The sequence below is a fragment of the Pogona vitticeps genome, chromosome 1 (genome assembly GCF_051106095.1).
Source record: "Pogona vitticeps strain Pit_001003342236 chromosome 1, PviZW2.1, whole genome shotgun sequence".
Lineage (NCBI taxonomy): Eukaryota > Metazoa > Chordata > Lepidosauria > Squamata > Agamidae > Pogona > Pogona vitticeps.
The window spans coordinates 88,242,571-88,269,956 of NC_135783.1; the positions used below are offsets into that span (position 1 = coordinate 88,242,571).

The 27,386-nt window shown below is 38.8% G+C and overlaps 1 protein-coding gene across 47 annotated transcripts in view; it reads left to right on the forward strand.

Moving 5' to 3' along the window:
• Positions 1–27,386, forward strand: part of TRDN (triadin) — a 194,911-nt gene that overhangs the window by 10,766 nt on the left and 156,759 nt on the right. For 35 of the 47 annotated variants that reach the window (XM_078383389.1, XM_078383394.1, XM_078383393.1 and 32 more), the window contains exons 2-3: positions 14,834–15,040; positions 24,958–25,011. In XM_078383389.1, coding sequence (XP_078239515.1) covers positions 14,834–15,040; positions 24,958–25,011 — 261 coding nt within the window. The remainder of the gene's footprint in view (positions 1–14,833; positions 15,041–24,957; positions 25,012–27,386) is intronic. The other 12 variants (XM_078383395.1, XM_078383409.1, XM_078383424.1 and 9 more) reach the window with 1 other exon arrangement.

Below are 27,386 nucleotides of genomic sequence, written 5' to 3' on the forward strand. Positions count from 1 at the left end.
ATCCTGTAAATGATGTCTGTACCAATGAAATCTAGAAGTAGACAGACACCAGAGAGTATTTTTTCACATTGGTTCTTTCCAATTGAAAGGTGGTCATAACTACTTATAAATCTCCTGCATACGTGCTATTAGGATATGATCTGGTACAAGCCTGTGCTGCAACTGTTTTCTCAGTGTTCTTTTCTGAACCCTCAACTTACATTTACATTTTTAAAATCTCATTGTACATTGTTTACGTAATATGGTTAGGAATAAAATTAGGATTAGTAGATTTATTAATTAATATGTTATAAATCAACACAGAACTATTATATTAGTTTAAGGCTCCTTTGGGGTATATCAGCTGCTGAATAAGATTTTGTTATACAGAGACAAATACATCAAGTTAATAGAATTTGTGTGTGATTTTCATTGGGAGGATTTCTGTTCTGCTGTAGCAGAATCACATACTGATCTTCTTTGGGTAGAGTCTGCAGGTGATATGTAAGGTGGGTGTGGTAGAACTAGGCACTTAGGGAAGTTTCAGGAACACTGCCTGCAGCCACTGCAGCATCTTCTACTGAAATAAGAGGGAAAGGAGGGGGAAAAGACTGTCTGCAGCTGCAATTATGAGCCCCCCTCAAACAAAATCTGTCAGCCAGCTGCCTTGTTGACCATTGACACTATGAAAGAGCTGCAGGTAGCAGTACATGGTGTGTGTGTCCCTGTGAAGGAGATGGCGGGGAAGCCTCTAGTTCAAGGTGGGACATATATGTTCAGTGACTACTTTTTGCAATCCTACCAGGGCAGGGAGTCAAAAAAAGGCATTTCAAAAAGAAGGAATTTTTCTTGCTGATGTGCCAGAGAAGGACACAAACGACATCAGCACCCAGATTGACACTGTCAGCTTGGGTAGCAGCAGTGCTGCCATTTTTGTGGTTGAGGAAGAGATTTATGAAGAACACTAGATATTGCCTTCCATTTTCTGCCCTTTGCTCCTGGCTTTTTGGCATGCCAAAATTATGCAAGTATAACACATAGAGATACCTTTGTCTGGAGTGAGTCAGCCCTCGTACCTGTTGGGAATAAGTGGAACCCACCTCTCTCACACAAAATTAAACTTTGAGTTCCTCCTGCACCACGCACCCTGAAGTTTTTATCCTCAGCTGCAATCCCAGAGAAGCAAAACAATTTCCTCAGATTTCATTTTGAGACCTGGCAACTTTTGCAGCTCCTACCAGCAGTAGCAAGCATAGATGCTGTCAAGGAACAATTAGAGCCCCAGAGCAATATCTTCTAGAGGGCTACAAGTTGCCCACCTTTGCTCTAGACCACCTTTATTGCACCCCATAGGGTGGTCTAAAGCAATCGTTCTCACTTGGATTTCCAGATGTTCAATCCCCAAAGCTCCAAACAATATGGAGATCTGGGAGTGGGAACAATGAAGATATAGTAGCACTTCAACTTCTGAAGTTAAGCAGGTCTTGCTATATGAGTTGCGTGAATGGAATGTCATGGACTAGATCCAGATAAATCACTTCCCACGGAAAACAGCCATTAAACTTTTTTAGTGTGTTGTATATAGAGTTTCCCATGAGATAAAATGGCAGCAGAGGCAATGCCAACTCCCCCCCCCCATTACCCATTAGATGTCCATGTACCCAGCTGGCATACTTACACATGTTGTCTTGGGGGGGGGGGGCTTGGAATTTTTTTTTGTGATCAAGGTTTCAATTCCCAAACAAGCTATACACATAAGTTTTGTTGCTGTACATGGACAGACTGAGAAAGTTGTTGCCCATGGGAGCAGAGCACGCAGTATGCTCCTAATGGCACATAATCATTTGAGCACTGCATTGTCCAAGTAATTTGTGAGCAGTTTTTTACAACACTCTCAGTTGGAGACTGAGGGCATGCTGTTTGGGCTCCAGCTTGCTCTATTTGTAAACTTTCCTGAGTGTCCTGGACAAAAAGTAGGATAAAACTAGAACAAAGTCATCTTACTCTCTGCGGATGTTTATAAGCATTATTTACTGTAATTTGAATATGATTTTCTGCACATTTATATCCACAATGATGTTATATATTCAATATGAGTGTGAAATATTAATACCAAAGAAACAACCATATTTTGACCTTCAAGACTGAAAAATAAATCTTTAGCTTCAAGACTGGCTATTTTCTCCATATGGCTGTAGCTCCTGGTTTTATGTATAGCTTTCTGAAACAGTAATGTTGCCATCTTCTAACAGACCTCTTTCCAATTTCCTTGAACTTTGTTATCAGCAAGTTGAATAAGTAATGAATTGTTCATTATTATTTTGGTCTACTGATTACACAGTTTCCCTTAAATTATCCAATCAAGGTATCATTCAATCAAGAAATAACTAAACAATAAGCTATGAAATCCACTATCATCATGAAATGTTTTAAATTCTCTGAATAGCACACTCTGAAAAAAGTAAGAATATGTACATGATATTTAAATTGTATTGCAATTTGCATTTATCCGATAAAAGAGGAGAGAGATTCTTAGCATATATTTGCTTGTGAGACATTAGTGTCTTCACAAACTTACACATTTAATGAAAAGGTAAAGTATGACCCCTATGTAATTATCAATTTTTTTAAAAAACCCTTCAGCTTATGATTGTGGGATATAGTGCTTCTGTATCCACCAATTCAAAATGCCAGAAAATGGCCTGATATTGCAGCACAATATTGTGCCTGCATTACCAGAAGGAAAAAGGATGCCAAATTATACATAGTAAAGGATGTTAAAATATCGAAGGCATGGTGGTCTACAGCAATGGTTCCCAGCCTTTTTTAACCCAGATGTTCTTGGACTGCAACTCCCAGGAACCCCAGCCAGTGCTGCTAATGGTGAAGGCTTCTGGGAGTTTTGGTCCAAAACATCTGGATTACCCAAGGCTGGGAACCATTGGTTACAGGATACCTTCTTGTGCTCACTGCCATTCACAAAGAGACATCAAGAAGCCGACTCTTTTTTCATCAGTTAATCACTTCTCACCTGAACACAAAGCAATTGTCAGGGCTGTTTTTCAGCAAGTTTTATTCCTTCCAAATAAAAACAAGTTTGTGGAGTCAACAATTTTCTTATAAACAAGATTAGTCTCTTCAATTTATGTGATCTGTTTTAAATCCAAGGACATTTAGGGTCTCCTATTTCTGAGGAGACCCTAAATCTGGTACAGGGCAAGAGGAGACTGTGTGTTAAAACTGTGCCAGATTTGGTGCTGATCTGAAGCCCGGTTCAAAAGTTACACTTTTTTGTTTGGACTGTCCCCATTTTTTAGAATTGCCTTGTTGATCCCGTGTGCCAGCACAAGATCATTGCTACACAACTTCTGCTGAATCATTTTTTTAAATGTTGTTGTTATTTTAATGGTTATGTTTTGGTGTTTAAAGTAAATCTAATTTATTTTACACATTTTCTTCTAAGAACTTGGCAGTAAAACCAGCTTATATATTAATGGAGACAGTATAATAATCTGTATTTTCGAAAGGGCTTTCATTCTCTTAAGCTTAGATTCAGAGCAATTTATATGATTTGTCTCACTGCTACATATGAAATTCAGTTCCTGATACAACCTGCCATAGCTTTTCTTTTCTGCCTTCACTACTGGGCAAGTTTACAGTCAGTATTCAAGTACCCTAGCTCATAAGCCATGAGATTTTAAGGTACTGTATTTTTCGCACTATAAGACGCACTTTTTTCCCACAAAACAGGGGGGGTAGAAAGTCTGTGTGTCTTATGGAGCGAAGAAAACAGATTATTTTTTCCTGTTTTCTTCTCCTAAAAATTTGGTGCGTCTTATGGAGAGGTGCGTCTTATGGAGCGAAAAATACGATATTTACTGATACTGTGTTTTTCATTGGATTCTAGCTGCATTTCTGAAGCTTTCGCAAATGTTAAATTGTTCTGTGCGTCTCAGACATTCCCCGTAATTTCAGAATTGTGCCTCATTAATTTTATGGCAGAATGGGAGTAGTCCTGAAAACCAAATCATTGATTTTTTTTTTGTAGATATGATAGCCCATTACTATTAACCTATCTTTTTTGTCACACAATATTAAGCCCTTCATCTGGCCCAATATTAATTTGGATTGGATTCTGTATGGATTTTTTTTTTCTAGTCAAGATCATTTTACTTTTCTACTCTGCTAAGAAAATAATAAAGGACAGAAAGAGGAACAAGTAAAGTTGGCAACATAATAAGCTGCAAATAGCTATAATACGAACTGGAAGATATTACAATACTAACTGTATTGTAAATAGGAGATTTCAATAACAATGGAAGCACACATTTTTTATGATTATTGCTGATATAATTAATGTCAAAGTGTATTACTTTTTATACAGAGGAAAAGGAAATTAATAAAGAAAGATGACATGATGAATGACCAAGATCCAGTAGGCTGTGAAATACCAAGATGTAAGTTGCATAAATAAGTAGATGTTTTATTCTTATTTCAAATATCAGATAGGCTGATTAAGACCCTGAAAACCATTATCACATTGACAAAATTATGATAATGAAAACATAATTCCTTAATATCAAGGAAAACATTAGTAAAATGGTAAGGACCATGATAGACATCGAAAAAATTTAAAAAGGCAAAGGCCTAAATCCAATAGGTGGTATCTGTTAGTATAATTTTTTCCCTCCCACTGCATCCCAAAAATATGCTGGGAGAAGCTGGAAACCATCTGGAGCAGGTGTCAGGTGGCATCAAGAGTTCGGGGAGTGGGGGAATGGCATGCTGTTGGTATTGCAGTACTGTACCAATGTGACACTGAATGTCAGCCAAAGTTTACAGTTAATTTCATTATACAATATTTGTCCCAAGTAAAATTGTAGTGGTAGATTCCATTTAAATAAATGGTCCTATTTGCAGGCCCAAATCTGATCTCTACTGGAATAGAAAAGGGTCATGCTTAACATGAAAGAAAGCTCATTAAATAGAGAGAGAAGATTCTGATGCTATGCACCACATATGTATTATGGTGAAACCTGATTTACTGATGACAGTTCTCAGTCTATTAGCATATAGAGCAAGTGCTATAAATTGGTAGCACAGAAATAGCAGAAATTCAAATGAAATAGCTACTAATATTTAACATTAATGTATCTCAAATCCATGAGCCTTTGTTCACTTTGTCACAGGGATATTAATTTTTCCCCTCTATATGAATTTACCTATTCTGAACATTTAAAAATTCCCTGCCCTCGTAGACATCTGCAGTGGTAATTTGTTCTCCTCAGAGGATCCTTTTTAAAACACTTGGGCCAACTACTGTTAATCCTGATTATCTCATGGTCTCTTGTAGAGGTTACAAAATAAAGGTGGTATAGCTACAGATGATCTATGGTGTATGGAGTTACAAGAATCCCTACAAGATTAGTATTTTGTTCTCTTAAGTATCTGAAACCTCAACTTTAGGACTTGCATCCCTTCACAGTCATTTAAAGTAGAAATAATTGTGTAGGACTTGTTTACGCAGAATTGTGCATGACTGTTTTGACAGGATCAACAATACCGTCTGAAGACTTTTGATGTTAATCCTCTTTTCCTTGTAGTAATGCTTGAATAAAGCTGAAGCTCATAAAAGTGCTTTCAGAAAAATCCCTCGCAGTAGAAACAATTACATAAAAGGTGGGGGAGACAGACTAAATGCCTTATAAGAACAATATTCTTTTTCAAATACATTCACAATAAACACAGGGTGCTTTTTAAAATTCTCACCTGAGTGGATTATGAAATTACTTCACCATTGTGGGGATTCATAATTATTTAATGTGTGTCCGTAAAATATCTAGGAAGTTTAGAGATACATGGTTGTGATGTGAATTAATTAGAGCTACTTTAGACTTGAGATGCCTCTGTTCCGTGCCACAGGCCTCTTGTGTAAGCCCCACTCCATCGTGTTATATCATCTGGACTTTTTCCACATGAAGCATTAGCAAATTTTGCATTTTGGAGCTCCGCTTTGTTTTGTTATTAAAATGACAAAGTTTGCCGACCAGAGCTATATGCAAAATAGTGGAAGCGGGTGGAAGCTGTACAGCTAGAATTAAGCAATCAGGCTGCTTCAGAACACATGAACAATCAAGAGATTTCTCATCCATATTGTCATGGAACTCAAAGTTATTGCCCTGATGGTTTCAACTAATTTAGGAATACGGGAGAAATAGCTGTTTGTTATTGCTATTATCAAGCATTTAGGAGTCCTGGTCCTTGATGATATACCAGTAGATTTTAATCATATAAGCACATATAACCATTTAAGCATATAGATGTGTGAAAATTTCTCTTTGTCTAGTTTTTTCCCAGTTTCACACAATCCATAGATTTCTGTATATGTTTTGTGTGGAAGTAGGACTGAATGGGTAGAAAAGATTGAAATTGACAGAGTTCTACATCGCCATTTTCTGTTTCCCACTAGCTATAGCTCGAACAAGATTAGTTTCAGGATTGTATGTTTTGGGTTTTTTAATTTGTAGAAATTTGCACCATTGGAAATGTTCCGTTTCAGGGATTTTCCTGTTGCTTCAGTTTTAGTTAAAGCAACCAGTAGGGTGATATGGAAATTGTTATGATATTGCTAAGGCAGGATTATGACTCCAGTGGGATATAAGCAGTGAGAGTGAATGAACTCTTTAGAAACAGAGACCTTTTTTCCATGTACATAAATATAGTTTGAAAACAAAGAAGATTGGAATGATAATGGGTTGCAAACTGTTTCTAAAGACTGTTGTGTGTTATTTTGTTCTCTTAAAGGCTCAAGTCCTGCAATTTCTTCTGTTTGGATTTTTCCCATGCAAAGCTGTTAATGTAGGTCTTAATGTATGGAAAATGCTTTTGTATATACAGTAATTTTGCATGATGTCCATTATATTCAGCTGTTTAAGAGCTGAAGTTTCCTTTTTATCTAACCATGGATAAAGTTGAATTCTGAAGCATTTCTCATCTTTGATGACACACAAAGCTACTTTTCATAGCATCTAGCCATTTGATGGTGGTTGAGGGAGTTCTGGCTAGCGCTCTTAATGGCTGTTCCCAGTGGCTAAATCATTACCACCACCATGTGTTAATGTGTCTCCTAAATTTCCCCACTTCTGCGTCTTTTTCATACTTATTGAAAGCCATATACTTTGCAAGCCATTAAGACGTCCTACTAAGCTTATTCTGGAGTGCTTTCCTTTTTCTCCCCACTAGGTCCTTCTAGGCATGGAGGACACTGGGTGTCATAGTTGTGCTGCCCATTAGTCTCTAAAGAAGGTGCCTCTTGAAGCACTGTGACTTCCAAGAAGCACAATGGCAATGTTTAAAAACTAAAAACTGCCAAAGGAGGCAGCCAATTATCAGAGCATTAGTGTTAGAGGGGGAGAACCCAAAAGCCCTTATCCTGGGGGTACAAAATTTAGAGGTACACAGATTTGTGTTTGTGGGATGCAATTCCCAGAATTCTGTCTGAGGAATTCTTCAAAAATTCTGGGTGTTGAAAACCACGGAACATGAAAGAGCACACTCCTAGCTAGCTTATCTCAATCTTTTTTAAACCAGACAGTCTCAGCTCATTCAGCAGTTCTAAGAGGGCTTGGTTTAGTAACAATAATAATATTCTGATAATGATTAACAGATCAAATAAGTTGCCATTTTTGTCACCTTCCTTTAGCTGTATTGCAGCTTGTTAATATTCTTCACTGCTGAGAGTGCAACTACATGGCCAAATATGATGGGATTTGCTCCACTTCTAAAATGGGTGAATTCAAAGTATATTTTACTGTCTGCATGACATACAAGGCAGATTCGAGTCTTTCCAGGTTTTTGCTGCCGAAATGGCTTTTTTCCTCTGCCTCTAAAAAGCTTCAGCATTTTCATCCCGGTAGGATTCAATTGGGCTTTCCTCCCTGCAGATGTTATTGTAAAGATAGGATGTGTATGCCTGTAGGTGGTGTTTTCAGTTACATAATCAATTTGGGCTTCATACAAAGCGAAAAATTGGGGCTCTGAAGTGCATGCACATGCGCACACATTTGATTCTGCACTTCCACTATTCCAAGTGCTTTGTACCTTGGGCAGAAGTTTAGAAGGACAGATCACAGAGAGAGCCAAGGCACTCAGCCTGCAAACAGGGAGAAAGAAGGGGGGATTCCAATGTGGTGTGTGTGTGTGTGTGTGTTTAAAAATCCCAGCAGCACATTGTGACCCTACCCCCATTCACATATCAAAACAGGCCAATAACAGGATCATCACTACTTCCCCTCACTCTCCTGGCTCTCGTTTTCTCACCCAAACCATAAATGGATTCAGAGGACGGACCAGAAGGCTGGGCAGAGGCTAGACCAGCAGAAGGAAGGAAAGAAGCAGAGCTGTGGGCTGGAATGCTCCTCTCATCACAGTAATATGAATAGTGAATTCATGAATCAATCAATGCATTGGGAGCACTGGTTGTCATTTCAGACATAATACAGGCTAGAAATTAAATCACAACAAAGCCGATATGTTCCAATTCAGCTGTCCAATGTAGTCACACCCTGAGTCATGTTTAGTTTGATCTATGAAGTCTTTGCACGCAAGATACTGCTAAGTCAAATATTACCCATTATATAATTGTGTACTTGATTTTTTTTCAAACAAAATGAAGAACATTCACCTTAATTGACATTTTTTCTTTTTTGACCCACCCCATGATGTGTTATGCTCATACTGAATTCTGTCTTTTGGGATATTAGCTATCCCTTCCAGTTTGACATAATATGAAACTATAATGAGCATCTCCGTTACTGTTTCATCCAAGATGTTGAACAGCATCAGGCCTTGGACTGAACTGTCAGACACTCCACTCATTACTACTCTTCAGGATAATAAAGTACTGTTGGTCAGTCACCTTTGGATAAAGTCCATAGATAAGTTACAAATCTGTGTAAAAGAAGCACTGTGTAGTCAATATTTTACCAGTTTGTCTGAAGCCTTTCTGAAACCAATACTGCATTCATAGCATTTCCAAATTTACTAAACTCATAACTCAATTCATAAAACTGAGTTATAAATTAGTTTGTTACTATTTGTTTTTGAAAAGGACGTGCTAGCTTTTAATAGTCACAACATTCTCCTGGAAGCACTCACAAATGGACTGTCTAATCATACTTGACATCAGGGTGTCAGCAGATCTTTACTAAATCCTCCATCCAGATCCTGGATCTCTCTCTCTCTCTCTCTCTCTCTCTCTCTCTCTCTCTCTCTCACACACACACACACACACACACACACACACACACACACACACACACGCACCACAAATTTTGAACATGGGGCATCAGCTGTTCTTCAGGAATTCTCAAATATTATAGACGGAAGCTGTATTTAATGATTGGCATTTTTAATTTCAGGACATTCTTTCCATATTGCAAAAGACTGCACATATTGCACATTGACAAAAGACTGCTGGATAGAAGGAAGCATTTGTTTTGATGTGATAGGTATGCCTCCATTAGGATTCTTTTTTTTTCTGTTGTGTTTTAACTTATCTGCAAAATGAGTACTACACCAGTAAAGACTACACAGAAGTTGATATTGTTTTACATCCAGCTACACCAGACAGTTTCTTCCTCAGCAGTATTTTATCAAGGTGTACATGCATATCAATAATCTAATGCCTTCCCCAACCATGTGCCCTCCAGACATCTCAGACTGTGAGTGTGAGAAATCCTAGCCCAGTTATGCTGATGTAGAGGATGGTGGGGTGATTGTGTCCTAAGTAGAAGGAAGTGGAAGTTGTGACAGACTTAATGGGCAAAATGCTTTGTATCAAATTTGGGGTATTTAAAATATGGAGATAAAGCAATGAGTCTGTTTGTATTGTTTTTGCATATGCTCACTCCTGAGCCCATTCCAATCCTCTGTTAATCTGTGTTTCTCAAGAAGCTGCAATTTATGTTCGTTGAAAAATGTTTAAATTGTATGTGTTGGTCTTCCCCCTGCCAGGTCTGTGCTCAAGACTGGCACCTATGCCCTTTTTGGAGATACTCCTCTCTGTTCCTTGTTAGTGTTTGCTTCAGTATTTGTATGTCCAGGATATCCTGAAAAGGAGGTGGGGGGGGGACTCTTTCCCACATACAGGGAAACACAAATGGCTGTAACTTGCAGGGAGAGTGTCACAACACAATCTGAATTATTTCTGGACTACCTCCACCCAGAGAACACAACAGTACAGCTAGTATGAGCTCTGGCAGTAACATTGCCACACCAACAGAAGAGAAACAGAAGATATGAGAGCGGATAAAAGTGAATTTGCCCTGAAGTGAATTTCTGACATAACCACACAAGAATTTAAGCATTCATCTGCTCGCTCCCTCTCCCTCCCCCTCCCTCCCTCTGTCCTGATAATATAAGTTAAGTTTCTACAGAGGAGGTGGAAAGCAAAGTCCGGGAAGTGTTCTTTAATTCTCATTGCTACTTAAAAATAAAACAAGAGAAGAGACTGCTATATCCTCCCACATCAGCAGTTAGAATTGTCCAGGAGATAGCTTGGTCTTTATTGGAGATGAAGCTTTCAGTCCCCTTCTCCTTTGGTGCTTGATCTACATCATGTCAGGTTTAATGCAACAGATCTATGGGGGATGCCACTGCACTCGGTTGGTGCTCTAAGTTCTTTGCTCTGTCCTATGGCCACCGTGGAGATACACAAATAGGCCTGATTTGGTTAATGTTTCAACATTTGATTAAATACAGTGTACACCCCTAGGGAAAATGTAGGTAAGTTCATAACAAAATTTACAAAGATTGCATTCCTGGAGCAAATATAATATAAATATAGATTGTTCATAAGGAACAATAGTAGTTTCCTAGTGCAAAATTGAACTTTCTGATTTATCTTGAAGCCCCAAGACTGTGTTGGGCTGGAATGGATTCAGAGCAGGAGAACTTCTGAGATACACTTGAAATTTCCCAGTTAGCAAGACCACATGTGGCTCACATATATTACTTGTGAGCTCTCTGGACAGTATGTACTTCATTTTTTTGTTCCTTATGGTGCCTTTCCGCACTACTGGTACCATATAACTTATACTATGTTAGTAGAAAAACTGACAATATTGTCAGTAGTAGAATGAAGTCTTATACATCACCTGTTGCATTCAAAAATATTCAATCTTTGTATACATAACAGTACTGATTTGGATTTTGTCATTTTGTATCAAATCTTTGTAGCTGTTTGCTACTTGGCAGACTATCCTTCCTGGAGTGATTTGACTGAATCAAAATTATACTCAGGGAAATGGAAGGTCTTAAGGAGGTCTTTCATATAAAAAAAACCCACAACAACAAAATAGAGCATACAGATTGCCTTTAACTATACAGAAGAGTATTCATGAACCGAATGCATCATTCATAAATAAGACCACATTTCGCGTAAGTGGCAGCTTCTATGAAGCATGCCAATCTTGTTCAGCTTAGATGCCATTAGAGTTAGAAACCCTAAGTGTAAAACAAATCACTTAATCAGCATAGTGATATTTGAAAAGAATGCAAGATGAAAATAAGACAGCGAACAAGGGAAATTGTGTACAAATGCAAAATGGGAGAGCTGACAAGGAGGCCAATTAGAATAGCTTTTGTCAGCTTTGAAAACCATCACCATCTTCTGTGTCAGTGCGAAGAGATGGTCACAAATTATGATTGTAAGAGTGCATTTCAACAGCTCTAATTCTGGAGGCTTTCAATTTCTAACTCTGGACATGCAAGGCATCTCATGTTCCTTGGACTCTTGTTATTCCACATGAGTGGCTGGGTATGGTGCATCACAACATGGCTCTTCACATCCTCAGGACAAGATGAAGTGATTCCTTTGAAACCTCGGGACTGATATCCATCTTTCCTACTGACACTTTCCAGCACCACTCAATACGTCTGATGTTACCTAGCTAGCTCATAATGCCCCAAGATACACTTCTCTTTCCACATGGCAGACACATTAAATACTGTACTGAATCTGTGTTCTATAAAGAATCAAATTATATATGTGAATACATGAGCATCACCAGGGCTACGTTTCTATCCTTCCTATTGTTGGGGGCAGAGAAATGTTGGCAACGTAGTTTCATATATGGGAACAGATTTGGGGAAGGGGGGAATTCAGCAGCTTCTTAGGTGTTTATATATCATCTTTTAGAGTAAATACATCCTTCAACAGCAGCTCACAATTTAAAAAAGCAAACAAACCCATAAATCAAATTGCAGATGAGAATTCATAGCAAGAAATAACACACTCTTCATTCAAAAAAAAAAACATTTCAGCACTGTTAATAGCAGGAAATGTTTAAATTACAATTTTAATGTGATAGAGAGGCTACAATTAATGTATAAAACAACTACAAGCAGCCAGATCTTTGGAACTGACTTACAGCAACCTTTAAGAGGGCTTTCAAGATAAGTGAGATATTTAAGGAGTGGTTTTACCAGTTATACACACGTCAGAAAGCATCCGTGGCTGATTGAGGATTTGAACCTCCTGATTCCTAATCTGTCATTCTGGTTGGGGATGGCCTGAGCTTGAAGTATGACCGTCCTCCAATTCTCCTGATGGACAGTGATAGTGATATTACTGCATGGTCCAGTTTGGCTGCAAGAGCCATAGACAGGGAGGGCAATACTTCTTCAAGAAAATTAGCTGTTAGTGACATCGTCATTTATCCAGCGCTGATGGGACGCAATTTTGATGATATCATGGCCTTGAAATTTGCTGCCTCCGCCTTCAAAACTGTGACATTATCTAGCAAGCTAGTAGGGCTGAGAGGCTCCCAGTGGAGCACTGCCATTGCCAGCTGAATGCCAGCTAAAGGGCGGGGGGACATAATGCAAAACTGTCTGGGTAGGGTTGACTTTACACTGCCATATGGCCTCTGGGAGAAAGAGGGAAATGGTGGGGCATGTGGAAAGTGCACTTCTGTTCCCTCATGTGGAGAAATTTTAATTTTAGCAACATGAAATATTAGAAAATGCAACCAGAGATTGGGATTGCTGTTTTGAGCAGTGTGCAGAATATAATGTTCTTAACAGCTAAAATAGAAGTATGCTGAGTAGTTTGTGGTAAAGGCGTAGCTATCACTCAGGCAGCAGACAGGTGGCAATGACTCTTTGGAAAGGGGCATACAGGATCATCTTACTATATTTTGCTGAAATCCAGCCTCCCGCTGCAGAGTAATTAGCTCTTCAGTTATTGCAAGATGCAAGATATCAGTAATATGAATGCAGTTTAGGGAGTGTGGGGTTTTTTTGTGGTGGTGGTGGTGGTGGTGGTGGTGGTGGTGGTGTGTGTGTGTGTGTGTGTGTGTGTGTGTGTGTGTTTTGGTCTTTTTTGTTTCTTTTTACTCTAAGTTTCTGGAGGTCCATATGCATGGCGTTTGAATGTACAAGTACACAAGGACACAGTGGGATGGAATAGATAAAGCATTAGACCTCCATCAAGGACACCTGAATACATATCTTGCCATGACTTTCACTGTTTTAGAGAGGCTGAGCTAGTCAATCCTTTCCATCTTAAACTACCTCCCAGGGTTGTTGTGAAAACATAAGATAACATAATCTGCTCTAGGATGCATTGAGTTCCTTAAAGAAAGGAGGGGTAAATATATATTTTTAAGTATGCATCTTTACTGATTTGGACAAGTGTTGTTGTTCCTCTGTACCTTGAAACAGCTCTGATTTATGATAGACCTACAAATTAGTGACCTCTAGAAAGTCCTGTCGACAGCCCCGCTCAGCTCTTAGAAACTCAAGGCTATGGCTTCCTTTATGTAGCGAATCCATCTCTTATTTGGTCTTCCTCTTCTGCTGCTGCTTCATTCAACTAGTCCTCCCTAGTCTTTTCAAGGGAGTCTTGTCCTCATGATATGCTTACTTTTGCTCAGTTTGCTCAGTTACTGGTTAGTCCAAGACTCTAACCAATACATGTGAGCATAATTTCATGCTTCTCGTTAGTATGATTTCTTAAAAATATATCAAGGGTAAATGAGCATTATGGATGGTAAAAAAAAATACCCACTAGATATATTTTAATATCTGAAGGCTTAAAAACAAGTGCCAGTTCTCCACCTGGCTTTCCTTAGCTATGTGGTAGAATATTGTCAGGATAGATACCCATGACGACCTGATGGTGTTGGCTGTTTTTAAATTCTGGCTGCTCAGACATCTCTGTGCTTGGGCCGAGTAGATCACTTCAAACAGTATCTACACAGTCCATATCCAAGACAATAGGGGTTAGCTATGGAAGATGAATTAGAAGGAAACAGAGCACATTATTGATATAGAGAAAACCAAGATAGGAGATATAGGCCTAAATCCACTCTAAATTCCATTATGTCTTCATTAGGCTCAAATAATATAACACTGAACATAGACAATTCACCCAACAATTCTTACCAGACCGGCAAAACTGGGTTAGTTTGCCCATGGTGCTGTTTCTTTATTTTGCATTTGTTACATTGATATCCTACCTGTTTCCTCCAGGCAGTGTTCGTAGTTTTCCTGTTCCTCCCTGTATCTTCAAACCTGTGAGGGTAGTGTATTCAAGAGAGTGTCTTCAACCTCACCCAGTTTAGGTTCCTGTCCAAGTGAGATTTTGAACACTCTAACCACTGCATCACAATGGCTTCCATATGGAAGGAAGGATGGATGTACAAAGTAAACTTTGCAAACTGAGCGAAGCAAACGGTCTTCTCTTTAGCCCCTCAGGTTTTCAGAAATGTTATGGATGCACCAAGAGATCTTTAACTTAAGGAATTGCCATGCTTGTGCGTTTACTTCATTTCTTTCATCTGTTTGTCAGGACCCGTATCCACCACTACAGTGATAGACAGCAAGAATGGCGCAGTCCCCATTCCACACATGAAGGTGTCCAAGAGATCTGTATCAGAAGACTTTGCAACCACATTCAGCTCACCAGCAGCATGGCTCCTTGTTGCAGCGCTTATTGTTACATGGTCAGCTGTGGCGATTGTCATGTTTGACTTGGTGGATTACAAAACCCTGGCAGGTAAGAATCAGATATGCTACAGAATATAATCTAGTACTGATTTTAGTATATAGTGTTGGTAAGTTCCTTCCGCAAACAATCAAATGACTACTTTCCCTAAACTGACATAGTAAAAATTGTGATTGAGTCACATTCCTAATTTTTAAATAACCAGGAGCCAGTAAATTGGTTTCTCCTTACTTTACTCAAGCTCTGCACTGTCCAGAGTGACGAAGTGTCCTATAAGATTTAAAAACTCACCAGTTTATATGTCTAGGTAAATGTAAAGGTTCCTCTTGCCATTTAGTCCAGTTGTGTCCAACTCTAAGGGGCGGTGCTCATCCCCATTTCCAAGCCTTAGAGCCAGTGTTTGTCTGAAGACAGTTTCTGTGGTCACATGGTCAGTGCAACTAAATACAGAACACTGTTACCTTCCCACTGAGGTAGTACCTATGTATCTACTTGCATTTTTACATGCTTTCGAATTGCTAGGTTGGCAGGAGCTGGGACAAGTGACGGGAGCTCACTCCGTCATGTGGATTCGATCTTACAACTGCTGGTCTTCTGACCTTGCAGCACAGAGGCTTCTGTGGTTTAGCCCGCAGTGCCACCACGTCCCCTATGTTTATATGTCTACTGACCGATAAAGAAGTTGATCATCTTGCAGCTGGCTGGATAGCTAAGTGAGTTGGGCATAGCCAGAGGCTGGGAGTTTTGATTCCTTGTTCTGGCTCCCAAAAGAAGAGCCAGCCTGTATGGTCTTGGGCAAGCTGCAGAGTCCCAGAAGTACCCCCAGAAGAAGGGAATGGTGAACCACTTCTGTATATTCTTTACTTAGAAAAACCTGGAGTGTCACCATAAATCAGAATAGATTTGATGGCACAGAATTATTACTATTGTTCCAGGGTTCCCCCCCCCCAAAGATCACATAACTGCTCCTCTTTTACTCCCCCCCCTTTAAAAATAAAATGCCCTGTTTCATGTTGCACTTAATTCGTAATTCTTTATAGTGAAAACCTTTGCATAAGAAAGCCTTTGTGCAGAATTTGCCATAATCTACATACAGTAAGTGGGTGTAAAGCAGCATATGTTGCATGTACTATGTTGAATCGGCAACACCTGTTTAAATCACAATTAATATAAGGCATGGCAAGGAAAACTGTTTAAAGAGTATATGTTCTTGTAGTCACCCTTGAACATCTAGAGGCTGTCCTGGATTTGGGTCTATGCCAGTGCACAATAAATTATGCCATTTTGTTATTATTAGCAGTTTATTCCATCTTGTAACCCAAGACAAAATTGTGTTTGCACAAGAGCATTTTCTATGGGACAAAAACATTATTTCTTATTAATAGGGACAAAATTTGAAACAGGAAAATGGTGTATGGAATGTAAATCTTTAACCATAATATGACCATTTTTAACTAAGATTGCAAACCCTGTCCAGTAGGACTGCTGTAGCTGCTTTATTGAAACTGTCAGAATTTGACTGATTCATTCAAGGCCATTGACAGCCTAAATATATGTGTTTTTAATACTATAAGGATGGAATGTTTTACAAATGGTGCAAACCTTTACAAACTTTTGCATATTTATTCAGAAGCAATTCCCATTCTGTTTAGTGTGCGTAGGAGTATGCAGTAATTTTAATAGATGTGTTGAACCTTCATCATTTATGAGAATATCACTAATCTGATAATACAGAACAAAGTAGAAGCACAGCAAGCTTCAGGCTGGAGCTACAAGTGATGCCGGGTTACATGCAAACCACCAGCCATGTGCTCTGGCCTACAAATACTTGCCTATTTTACCTCACTCCTGTTTTTGCTGTATCAGACAGATAACAGAATAAGAGTTTATTGCCACCATTCACAGTATGACTGCTCTAGGGCTGGTGGGTTACAAAAATTGTGTCATTCTTATTTAATTGCTGCTCGGTTTGCTAGAACTATCTAAACAAATGCTAGTAGACCATCTGTGATTAATGCGGTGTCCTAGGCAAAAGCTAAGGATGTCTCTCTGCTTATTTTGGTCTATGGTTGAGATGCTGGCTTCCAGCATTTGGCCACAGTGTCAAACAGAGAGCAAGGCTTGTGTTAAACAATTTAGTGGAAATGCTACTGCAATATCCATATGTAGATTTGCAGCTGCAGCTGCAAATACCGTTGTAGTCCCATTGCCGTCTTCTTTAACTTCTTAAATTTTTTAAAAGAAGCTGATCATCAGACAAATTATCTCTACTCCAAATCCACTGACTACTATATGTATAGTAGTCAGTATATAGTGGTGTATATATATCAGAGAGTTTATATCTATCTATCTATCTATCTATCTATCTATCTATCTATCTATCTATCTATCTATCTATCTATCTATCTATCTATCTATCTATCTATCTATCTATCTATCTATCTATCTATCTATCTATCCATCCATCCATCCATCCATCCATCCATCCATCCATCCATCCATCCATCCATCCATCCATCCATCCATACATACATATACATATACATATACATATACATATACATATACATATACATATATAATGGTGTATATATATCAGAGAGTTCATATCAGAGAGACTGGTTTTCCTTTGAATATCATTTATGTTGCAATTCTGTAAAGACATCAGATGAACTGAATAATATAGATTCTGCTCAAGTAAGTAGGTAACATGCAGTTTACTTAATTCTAGTGAAATGGGATGTTTTCTAAACATAAATTTCAGGTCCAAGAAAAAATTGTCTATGTGTATTCACACATGCAATTGCTTGCCATTATTAAGGAACCAGATACTATCTAACAAACCAATCTGTCTCCATAAATTATCATCTTTACTTGACCATTTTTAATTGCACCCACTATAATTCTATCTTCACGTATATTTTTTTTAAAAAATCAATTATTAAACAAATCTTTATGATCCATACAAAGCTAATTAAAAGATGAGTCATAATTATTTGACAGGCAGAGAAATGATCTAAAGACCAAAAATTAATATTCTACAGTCTTCTCATTAAGATTGGACTGAAATAATTTTCACAGATGATGAATCTAATAGTCACTTACATGCTAGACAATGAAAATTAATTAGGGCTGAGATAATGAATTTAGCACTGAATTTCTGGTGAATTTCAAGTTTTGTAGTGAAATTTACATATTCAGCAAGTTTGTGTAGGAGATGACCTTGCATCAAACAGCTAAACACATCATGCTTTTTCTATTTTTCTTTCAAGTGTGGCTCTCAGTTTACACTTTATTATATGCCATTTCCTCTTTTTAAGATAACTCTAAACAAAATACCAATAATTCTTGTGTGTGGTGCATTTATTTATTTATCTATCTGTAGTGCCCAATTAGTGATGAACACTACTCTGGAAGGTATGTGTCATAAAACAAGCAAAACCCACTCATCCAACCCACAACAAAACAATCAACACAACAGGAAGAAAATTCTGGTATTAATGCTAGGGCAGGGGCCTGAGGCAGTGGAGTTTTGCTTTGTAGGACGCATTCTTCCAGCAAGCTTTGTGGCTGTACACTTTACAAAATTGTATATCTTGTGCTGTCAAAATCTTACCACAAATGTTTTATGGGGCAGGAGAAGCAGCTAAGTCAAAATTGGAAAAATTTGCAGAATAAATTCATGAAGCTGATACTGGGGCTCCCTCTGGGAATTCCCTCGGCTCATCTCATAGCTGAGTTAGTCCTTCCCTCAATTGCTGCTAAAACTGACCTGGCCTATTTTAGATACTGGCACAGATTGAACAACCTAGAGGACCTCTCCTTGACAAAGTGCTGCTGGATAGAACAAGTACAGTTTGGTGGATAGGCACAACAGTGCTACCAAAAACTGAAAGCCTATAACCTCCCATTGGAAAAATTCTTCAGTCTATGCTTTGGGGACCTTAGAAACTGGATTCTCGACTTTGATTCCAGTCAGGACAGGACTGTTACTGTCAGGTCCCATTTTTTCATCTGGTACCCCCAACTTCAGTTGAATCATGCAAAACCAAGTTACTTTGAGTCACTGAGTTTTCCTCAGATCCACAGAGCATTCACAGAACTTAGATTTGGGCAGATGACCACAGCGTATCTTGAAGGGAGGTATAAAGGAATCCCATCAGAGCTGCGTATATGTATCTATGACTGCAATCAGATTGAGGAACTAACTCAATACTTATTACTCTGTTGTCTCTGAAAATCTCAGGCTTCGATTTGTTAAGGTTTGTAATATTACATAAATGTTGAATATAGTGACTTTGATATTATATACTATGCCACCATTCCCAGAATGGGTTTATTGATCCCTGGAGCATCCTTTTGTTTTAACCATTTTAATGTAAGTCTGCCTTTGTAAAGGCCTATGGCCAGAAACAATAAAGGTACGATGTGTGTTTGTCCTGTGCAGGATTGTAAAATGTGGCAATATAACATGGCCTGCTATCCCCAACAAAAGCTGTGAATGAGGCCCAAAGCATGCAACATCTTATTTGTTTTTTGCTTTTAATGTGCTTTTGATGTAGTTCTGCTCCAGTTCTAGAATCCCAGTGAATTCTCTGTCTTGTGGATGACTCTCAAAGGATGATTTTCAAAGGATGACTATCTACTGAGAAAGCTGAAAATGTTGATGTCTCAGCAACTATGCTACAGTTAGCACCAGCTACATTCTGAGCTATAGTATGCAACTCAGTGGAATTCTCGCAGGATTCAATGTTCACATTTTCTGGTTTACATTGTTTATATTTTGGTATGACCACCTTATCTATCTCCTAAGTAACCTATTATGTGGGACAGGAAGCAACAGTTAGAACTGGATATGGAACAACTGATAGGTTCAAAATTGGGAAAGGAGTACGACAAGGCTGTATATTGTCCCCCGGCTTATTTAACTTATATGCAGAATACATCATGCGGAAGGCTGGACTGGAGGAATCCCAAACTGGAATTAAGATTGGCAGAAGTACTGTAATATCAACAACCTCCAGTATGCAGATGATACCACTCTGATGGCAGAAAGTGAGGAGGAATTAAAGAACCTTGTAATGAGGGTGAAAGAGGAGAGTGCAAAAAAACGGTCTGAAATTCAACATAAAAAAAACCTAAGATCATGGCCACTGGTCTCATCACCTCCTGGGAAATCGAAGGGGAAGATATGGAGGCAGGGACAGATTTTACTTTTTTGGGCTTCATGATAACTGCATATGGAGACAGTGGCCACGAAATTAAAAGACGCCTGCTTCTTGGGAGGAAAGCGATGACAAACCTTGACAGCATCTTAAAAAGCAGAGACATCACCTTGCCAACAAAAGTCGGAATAGTCAAAGCTATGGTTTTTCCTGTCGTGATGTATGGAAGTGAGAGCTGGACCATAAAGAAAGCTGACCACCAAAGAATTGATGCCTTTGAATTGTGGTGCTGGAGGAGGATCTTGAGAGTCCCCTGGACTGCAAGGAGAACAAACCTATCAATTCTAAAGGAAATTAAACCTGAGTGCTCACTGGAAGGACAGATTCCGAAGCTGAGGCTCCAGTACTTTGGCCATCTCATGAGAAGAGAAGACTCCCTGGAAAAGACCCTGATGTTAGGAAAGTGTGAAGGCAAGAGGAGAAGGGGAGGACAGATGACGAGATGGTTGGACAGTGTCATCGAAGCTACCAACATGAATTTGACCCAACTCTGGGAGGCAGTGGAAGATAGGAGGGCCTGGCGTGCTCTGGTCCATGGGGTCACGAAGAGTCGGACATGACAAAATGACTAAACAACGATGATACAGTGGTGTCTCACATAGCGACATTAATCTGTGCAGCAAAAATCGCTGCTAAGCGATTTCGTTGCTATGCGATTTTAAAAAGCCCATAGAAACACATTAAAACCTGTTTAATGCATTCCTATGGGCAAAAAAGTGACCTTAAAGCGAAGATCCTCCATACGGCGGCCATTTTTGCTGCCTCTTAAGTGAAGAATCCATCCCTAAACACAGTAGGTGGCCATTTTTTTAACCCGGCGGCCATTTTGGAACCACCAATCAGCTGTTTTAAAATCGTCGCTTTGCGATGATCGGTAGGCGAAACAGGGACCCGATCATCACAAAGCGAAAAAAACCCATTTAAAACATCGCAATGCGATTGCTTTTGCGATCGCAAAATCTTCGTCACTATGTGGTTTTGTCGCTAAACGGAGCACCCGTTAAGTGAGGCACCACTGTATTTTGGTAGCTCTCTACAGCTACTAATTTTTAAAAAAAAGCAATATATACAAAGAAACATAAACTATTCACACACAGAGCCACTGAAGCTCAGCTTGGTTCTCCCTTCTATTCATCTTCAGCTCAATGCTCTGATGACCACTCAGTGCTTCTACCAGGAAGATCAGTCCTGCCCCCATGGGTGATTTGGTAGCTGATGACAATGTGTACCATCACGAGGAGTCGCTGAACTACACAGTGCCATTTGATACCAACAGTATAATACTATTTTAATTTTGTAGCTAAAATCTAACAAATTCTAGGAGTTTTAATTTCACATAATCATATAATTGCAGAGTTGGAAGAGTCTGCAAGGGTTATGTGTCCACATCCCTCGGTGACAGAAGAAATCCAGAAGTAACTCATCACTGATGGCCTGTTCACCCTCTTTTTGAAAACTTCCAGAGAAGAAACATCTGCCACCTTCTGAGGCAGCCTGTTGCCATGTTCTTGCCATCAGAAAGTCTCACCTAATATTTTATTGAAGTCCCTTGTCTTCTTCTATTGAAATCTCCTTTCTTGGTTCATGGCCTGTCTCCAAGAGCAGCAAAACACACCTGCTTCACCTGCTACACAACAGTCCTTTCAAGCGTTTACCCAAATGCTTACAGTTGTTTGGTGCAGTTTGGGGAAACACATTAGAAATCTTCAACAGAGAATTCTAACTACCTTATTTGACTGCAAGTCCCAAGTTTCCTTAGGATACACTCATAATAAATAAAGTGGCATCAAACTGATGTAAGTGAGTAGTGCAGATATATTATTAGAAGTAGGAAGAACCTCAAATGCTATGTGTGTGAAACTGAAACTGCTAATGAGACAAGTACTAACCATTGTATTCCCTTGCTAACAGCAATTGAGTAAGAGTATACCACATTATGTGTCTTCATAACTGAATGAACTCTGTGTCTTCTCAGAACTGCATTTACCAGCATTCAACCTCAACATAGGTTTGTGACAAAAATACATTAAAATAATGGCATCACATTGAGTTCTTACATCGAGATGGGATTCTAGTAACTGACATATTTTTACCCCAAACTCTTAAAAAATTCTGCTATCTAGCTTTACTCTTCACTGGTCTATAATCTAAATTATAAGCCTTTCGAAATGGCTTTATTAGTTATCATATACACACCTACGAAGAAATGGGCTCCACCACATTCTTCGGGACTTATTTCAAATTAATCACACTTGGGATTGTGCTGCACAAGAGAAAACTGTGAGCCAAAGAGTATTCTGAATTTGGAGAAGTGTGCTTTGTGTGCTGTTTTCTGTTGCATATGGCATAAAAGATAATTTTATTTTTCAAATATGGGGCCAAACTGCAGGTTTTGCAGCAACAGTGTTTGAAAGCTAAAGACAGAGAATTAGATTAATCCAATTTGGATATAATATGCATGAGAATTAGTTTTCAAATTCATGTCAGGCTTCATGAGATGCAACATTACTAATCCTCACAGCAATTCTTAGAAGATAAAGACGGCTTGTTGCTATATTGAATGTAGTTATCACAGCAAACCCCCAACTTCCTTACAGCCAAAATCTGTTTAGAGGAGAGGTCTTCAATTTTTTTCAAGTATTGACTTAAACATCTATTTTACCTGAATAACCTGCAATTAAGCAAATGGCATCAGGTGCTGATGCCAAACTTACACAAAGTAAGAGTAAGTTTCCTAACAAAATCCATCATGCCATGAACATTTGGACTTTTAAGTTCTTCACACTGGTACAAGACTGATGAAGTGGGGCTTGATCCATGAAAACGTGCATATTTTATGGTGATATTTTCAATGATCTGTAAAGGTATCACCTAGTTTTGCATTTGTGTTTTATATAAAGTGCTTTGTTGTGTTATCAGCTTAGAAGATGGCTAAAGCCATATCTGCTACCCTGATTACTTCAAAAGAGAAAATTCTGGAAGATCTAAATTTAGCTTTAAGAAGATATAGTTTATAGAGGAAAAACATTACTAAATGCTACATTTCTAAAGACAATAATGGTTTGGCTCTATATCGCCTTTCTGTTAGAAAAAGCTTGCCTCCTGAAAATGGAAAAGAAGCTTTGCATCCAACCATCACTTTGGACCCAACCCTTTGCAACCATTCCTTTTTTATTGGGTCCATTTCTGCCATGCCAAATTTGAACGGCAGGGAATCAAGCGGAAGGAGTACATCACCTATCCTGGGTTTCTTGCGGTGCTGCAGCCGTGTTACATGGTGTACTAATAAATTAACTTTCTGTCTCATCATAAACATTTGAATAAGTACTGAAATTTAAAATGGGAAAGGTTCAGTACCAAAGAGAGTGGCCAGGATTTGAATTTTCTTACTAATATATAAATGCCGCTGGTTTGTCAGTTCTACCATACAATTCACATGTCTGCCTGCAAGAAATACAAATTTTGGGATGGGAAATTTCGAATGCAGTTTCATTTAAGAACATAACTAGGACTTATTCAGCTCAAATATAATAGCTGAGAGCAGAGGACACTTGCTTACTTACCAGATACTCTGGTTGTTGTGTACATTATAGGTGGTAAAGATGTTGGAGGCAAGACATGGCATAATTCACTTCCTTGATTTGTTGCTTACTCTTAGATATTATATGCGGAAGACTGATTTAGTCTGCTAATAACCTTTAGAACCAGGCTACAAATAGCTGCAGTCAGAGCCCAATCTGTAAAACAGTACCGCCTGTCTTGTACAACTGGGGGCGTAACATGACTCTGGCTATATGATGCAGTGCTGGAATTTTAAAGGATTGTAGCAGAATGTTTGAATGAGTTTTCAGAACCAAAATGCATATTACAAGGGTCTACATGTGGCGAGGGGAGTAGTTGTGGAATTGAGGTGAAGTGTATCCCTTCATTTCAGCATGGAACCAGATCTGTTTTTCAGTGTCCCAGATTTCTTCAATGTATCAAACTCACTTTCAGAATTGACTTAAAACACTTCGGGAAAAATCCAGCCAAAGCAAAGCACTTTCATGTTCAAAGAGGAGGTTAAAAGTGTGCTTAAATTCCTCAGATTGAAATGCAGTGCTGCTTAAAAGTGCTTCATGACGGTTGGAACATGGCTTTATCACTCAAGAAAGGAGATGATTTTGTGATGTTAGAAGGTGGTCTTCATGCGTAAAAAGTGAGGGTTCCATAAAAACTGATGTATGGAATGAAGAGAACTGTACGAACGTATACTTCAGAAACAAATATTTTGTTGGCATTGTTGTGACCTAATTTCTCTTCACAAGTTTCAGTAGATATGGATATATGCATCTGTGCAGCCCTTGGGCTTTTTGTTTTGTTTTGTTTTGTTTTTGTACTAAAGGCCTTCCTCACAACCCTGGCCAAGAGGTTGTCAATACAACAAAATTACATGGCTTGGCCGATAGCTGTGAAACAGCACTTGGCAAAGTTTTGTTTTCAGGCCACAACTGCTAGAACCCCTCTGTCAGCAGGACCACTGGGTCATGTTCATTGGAAGGATCCTGGGATCCCTGGTCCCCAAAAGCGACTTTGCCGAGCTCTAATAGGCAGGCTTTGTCAATCAGAACTGTGGTCGTCATCAGAAAATGGCAAGTGCCCGCTAGGATTTAGGAAATGGATGCAGAATATTGTAGGTATAAAATGTATCTCATGTAACATCTCCTCTTTTGCTCTTACTTCATGTATATTTTGTTCTTATAGGAATACATCAATTTGATATTGACAAAGAGGTGGGGAAGGCAGAGATCCCTAGAGGCAAGGAACCCATTTTACTATTTTTTGTTGAAAGCATTTCAAACAGATCTGGCATGCTTTTTGATCGTATTTAGTTGCACAACTGCTGTATAGACTGCTCTTTAGAGGAAATAACAACAATATTCATATAAAATGTTTTAATGAGCTTTACTTTGACTTTGGTATTTAAAGCTGGTTTTAAAATTGCCCTTTGGAATTATTTTTAAACTGTTTTTCAGAAATACTGGCTTCTTTGGAAAATTCTTTTAAATGACTTTTTAAAGACGATCTTTAAGCATTTTATTCCAAATTACTTTGTCAGCTTTGGCTGGGAGAGGTGGGCTGGGGAGTGATAAATATATACTCATAAATATATAAATAAATAAATAATAAATTTTGTTAGGCATAAATTGTAATCCACAAGTTAGTTAAGAAGAATATTTTTTAATTAAAACTTCAAGCTAATTTAGCATAACAAAAATGCATGGAACTACGGAATTTGGGCTATGCATGTTTTTATTGTGTGACAGAGCTTAGAAAACCTCTGCTCTGGGCTACAGCATGACCAGTAACTGACGAATTTTTTTCAGCTGTAGTCTAAAAATGTAATATTTCCAAGCTCTGTGGTCTGATATGTCTAAAGCTGCATGTGTAAATAACCATAAGAGTCAAGCACCAGACAACAGATTTCTACGTCCCTTCAAACACAATTATTTTAAAATGCAGTCAGTTTGCACATTTAACACCATGGTAGCATGGAGAGATGATAAGTGATGGCTGGCTGGCTGGATGGATGGATAGATGGATGGACTAAGTTGGACTTAGATAGTGGTCTGAAAGATACATTTCAGAAGTTCAAATAAGGGGACATTTGGCAACTATATATACCTTGCTATAGGTTATTTGGAAGAATGAATGTGAGGTAAATAGGGGTTTGTAAGTGACTGTAGTCACAATGCTGACTGAAAGCAACCACCAGTAAAATGGGTAGGAAACTATTTTAGGTAATGTCCCCCTTCATCAGCTTCCCCCAACCCATCTGCTACAGATGGTTAGCTAGGAATGTAGCAAAGAGTCGATCTTGATTGAGTTGTGTGTTTTCCAAATCTACCTGCATTTTCTTGTGCATTTTTCCTCAATGCATGCATGCACTTATTCAGTTTGCCTAACACATGCATTCTCTCCCATTGACTACAGCGTGCTTCTGAGATGACTACTCTGCTCTCTAAAATGACCTGTAAACCTTAGAAATGCATGCATTTTTGAAGAGGTGTATCTGTTCTCAGCAGCAGGGCTATAGACTGTGAGCTGAATCGTCCTTCCCCATTACCAAATGAGAAATGGGGGGAGGGGTTCCATCTTCGTTGTGATCTATAGATACTTGTCTGCTTGGGAGAGAATGTGTATTAGCAACGCCAGTTTTTCTGAACTACTTGTAATGTACAGAAGTTAAACTTAGGATATTTGCTGCCTTTTGTACAGATAATAAAAAAAATAGTTGCATTGGGTGGCTTGCTACATGGTTCCTTTCAACTCATTCTAAGTGCTTGCTCATGAGAGGAAATACAGCTGAAGCTGTTTTGGACAAGGTACACAAAGCATGAGTGGAAAATGTGCTAGATGCTTCCCTCTCACAGTGAAAGCAAGATTGCTTGAGGTAAAGCAAGGTTGCTGATGACAATTCTTATCAGACAGTCTCAATGTGTAAAGAAAGCTTGCCTCAACCCAAAATGAAAAATTTGGCAAAATTTCTTCACATCCCTACTGAGTAGCAAAAAGGCTACTCAGTGGAAACTCGCAAATCCAGTTAAATGCTTTTCAGTCCCTAGAACTGATTCCCCTGGAGCAGATCTGGGGGCATAGAGGAGAGTGGCAAGGAGACAGAATTGCCAAAAATCAGCCCTGTCCCCCCCCCCCCCGGTATTTTTTAGCTGCATAATGTTGTTACATGTTGTCAATTTGCATTTGACTTATGGTGACCCAAATAGGGGTTTCAAGATATGTGAGAAATATAAAGAATGGTTTCCTTGGTCAAAGAGGAATCTGAACCCAGGACTCCTGTGTCCTAATTTTGCACTCTCTCCATTATACCACAATGGCTCACAATTGCGTAGTATGCATAATTTAAAATACGTGCTTTCAAGTCAGCATTTTTTAAAGAAAAGGAATGTTTATTCCTTTTGTAATAGCATGAGATATGCAATAGTTTTTACTAGTCATTGGAATAAAGCAGGCTTTTCTTTGTCCCCTTGGTACATCAGAGCCACAAAATGGTGATATGATCTGAGGTGAACTGCAAACTCATGAACTCTAACATCAAATGAATGTACAGTAGTGTAAATTGCTTGAAGGAAGATGGTCCCAAATGTCTTGTCTTCAAAGCCTTTGGTCACATG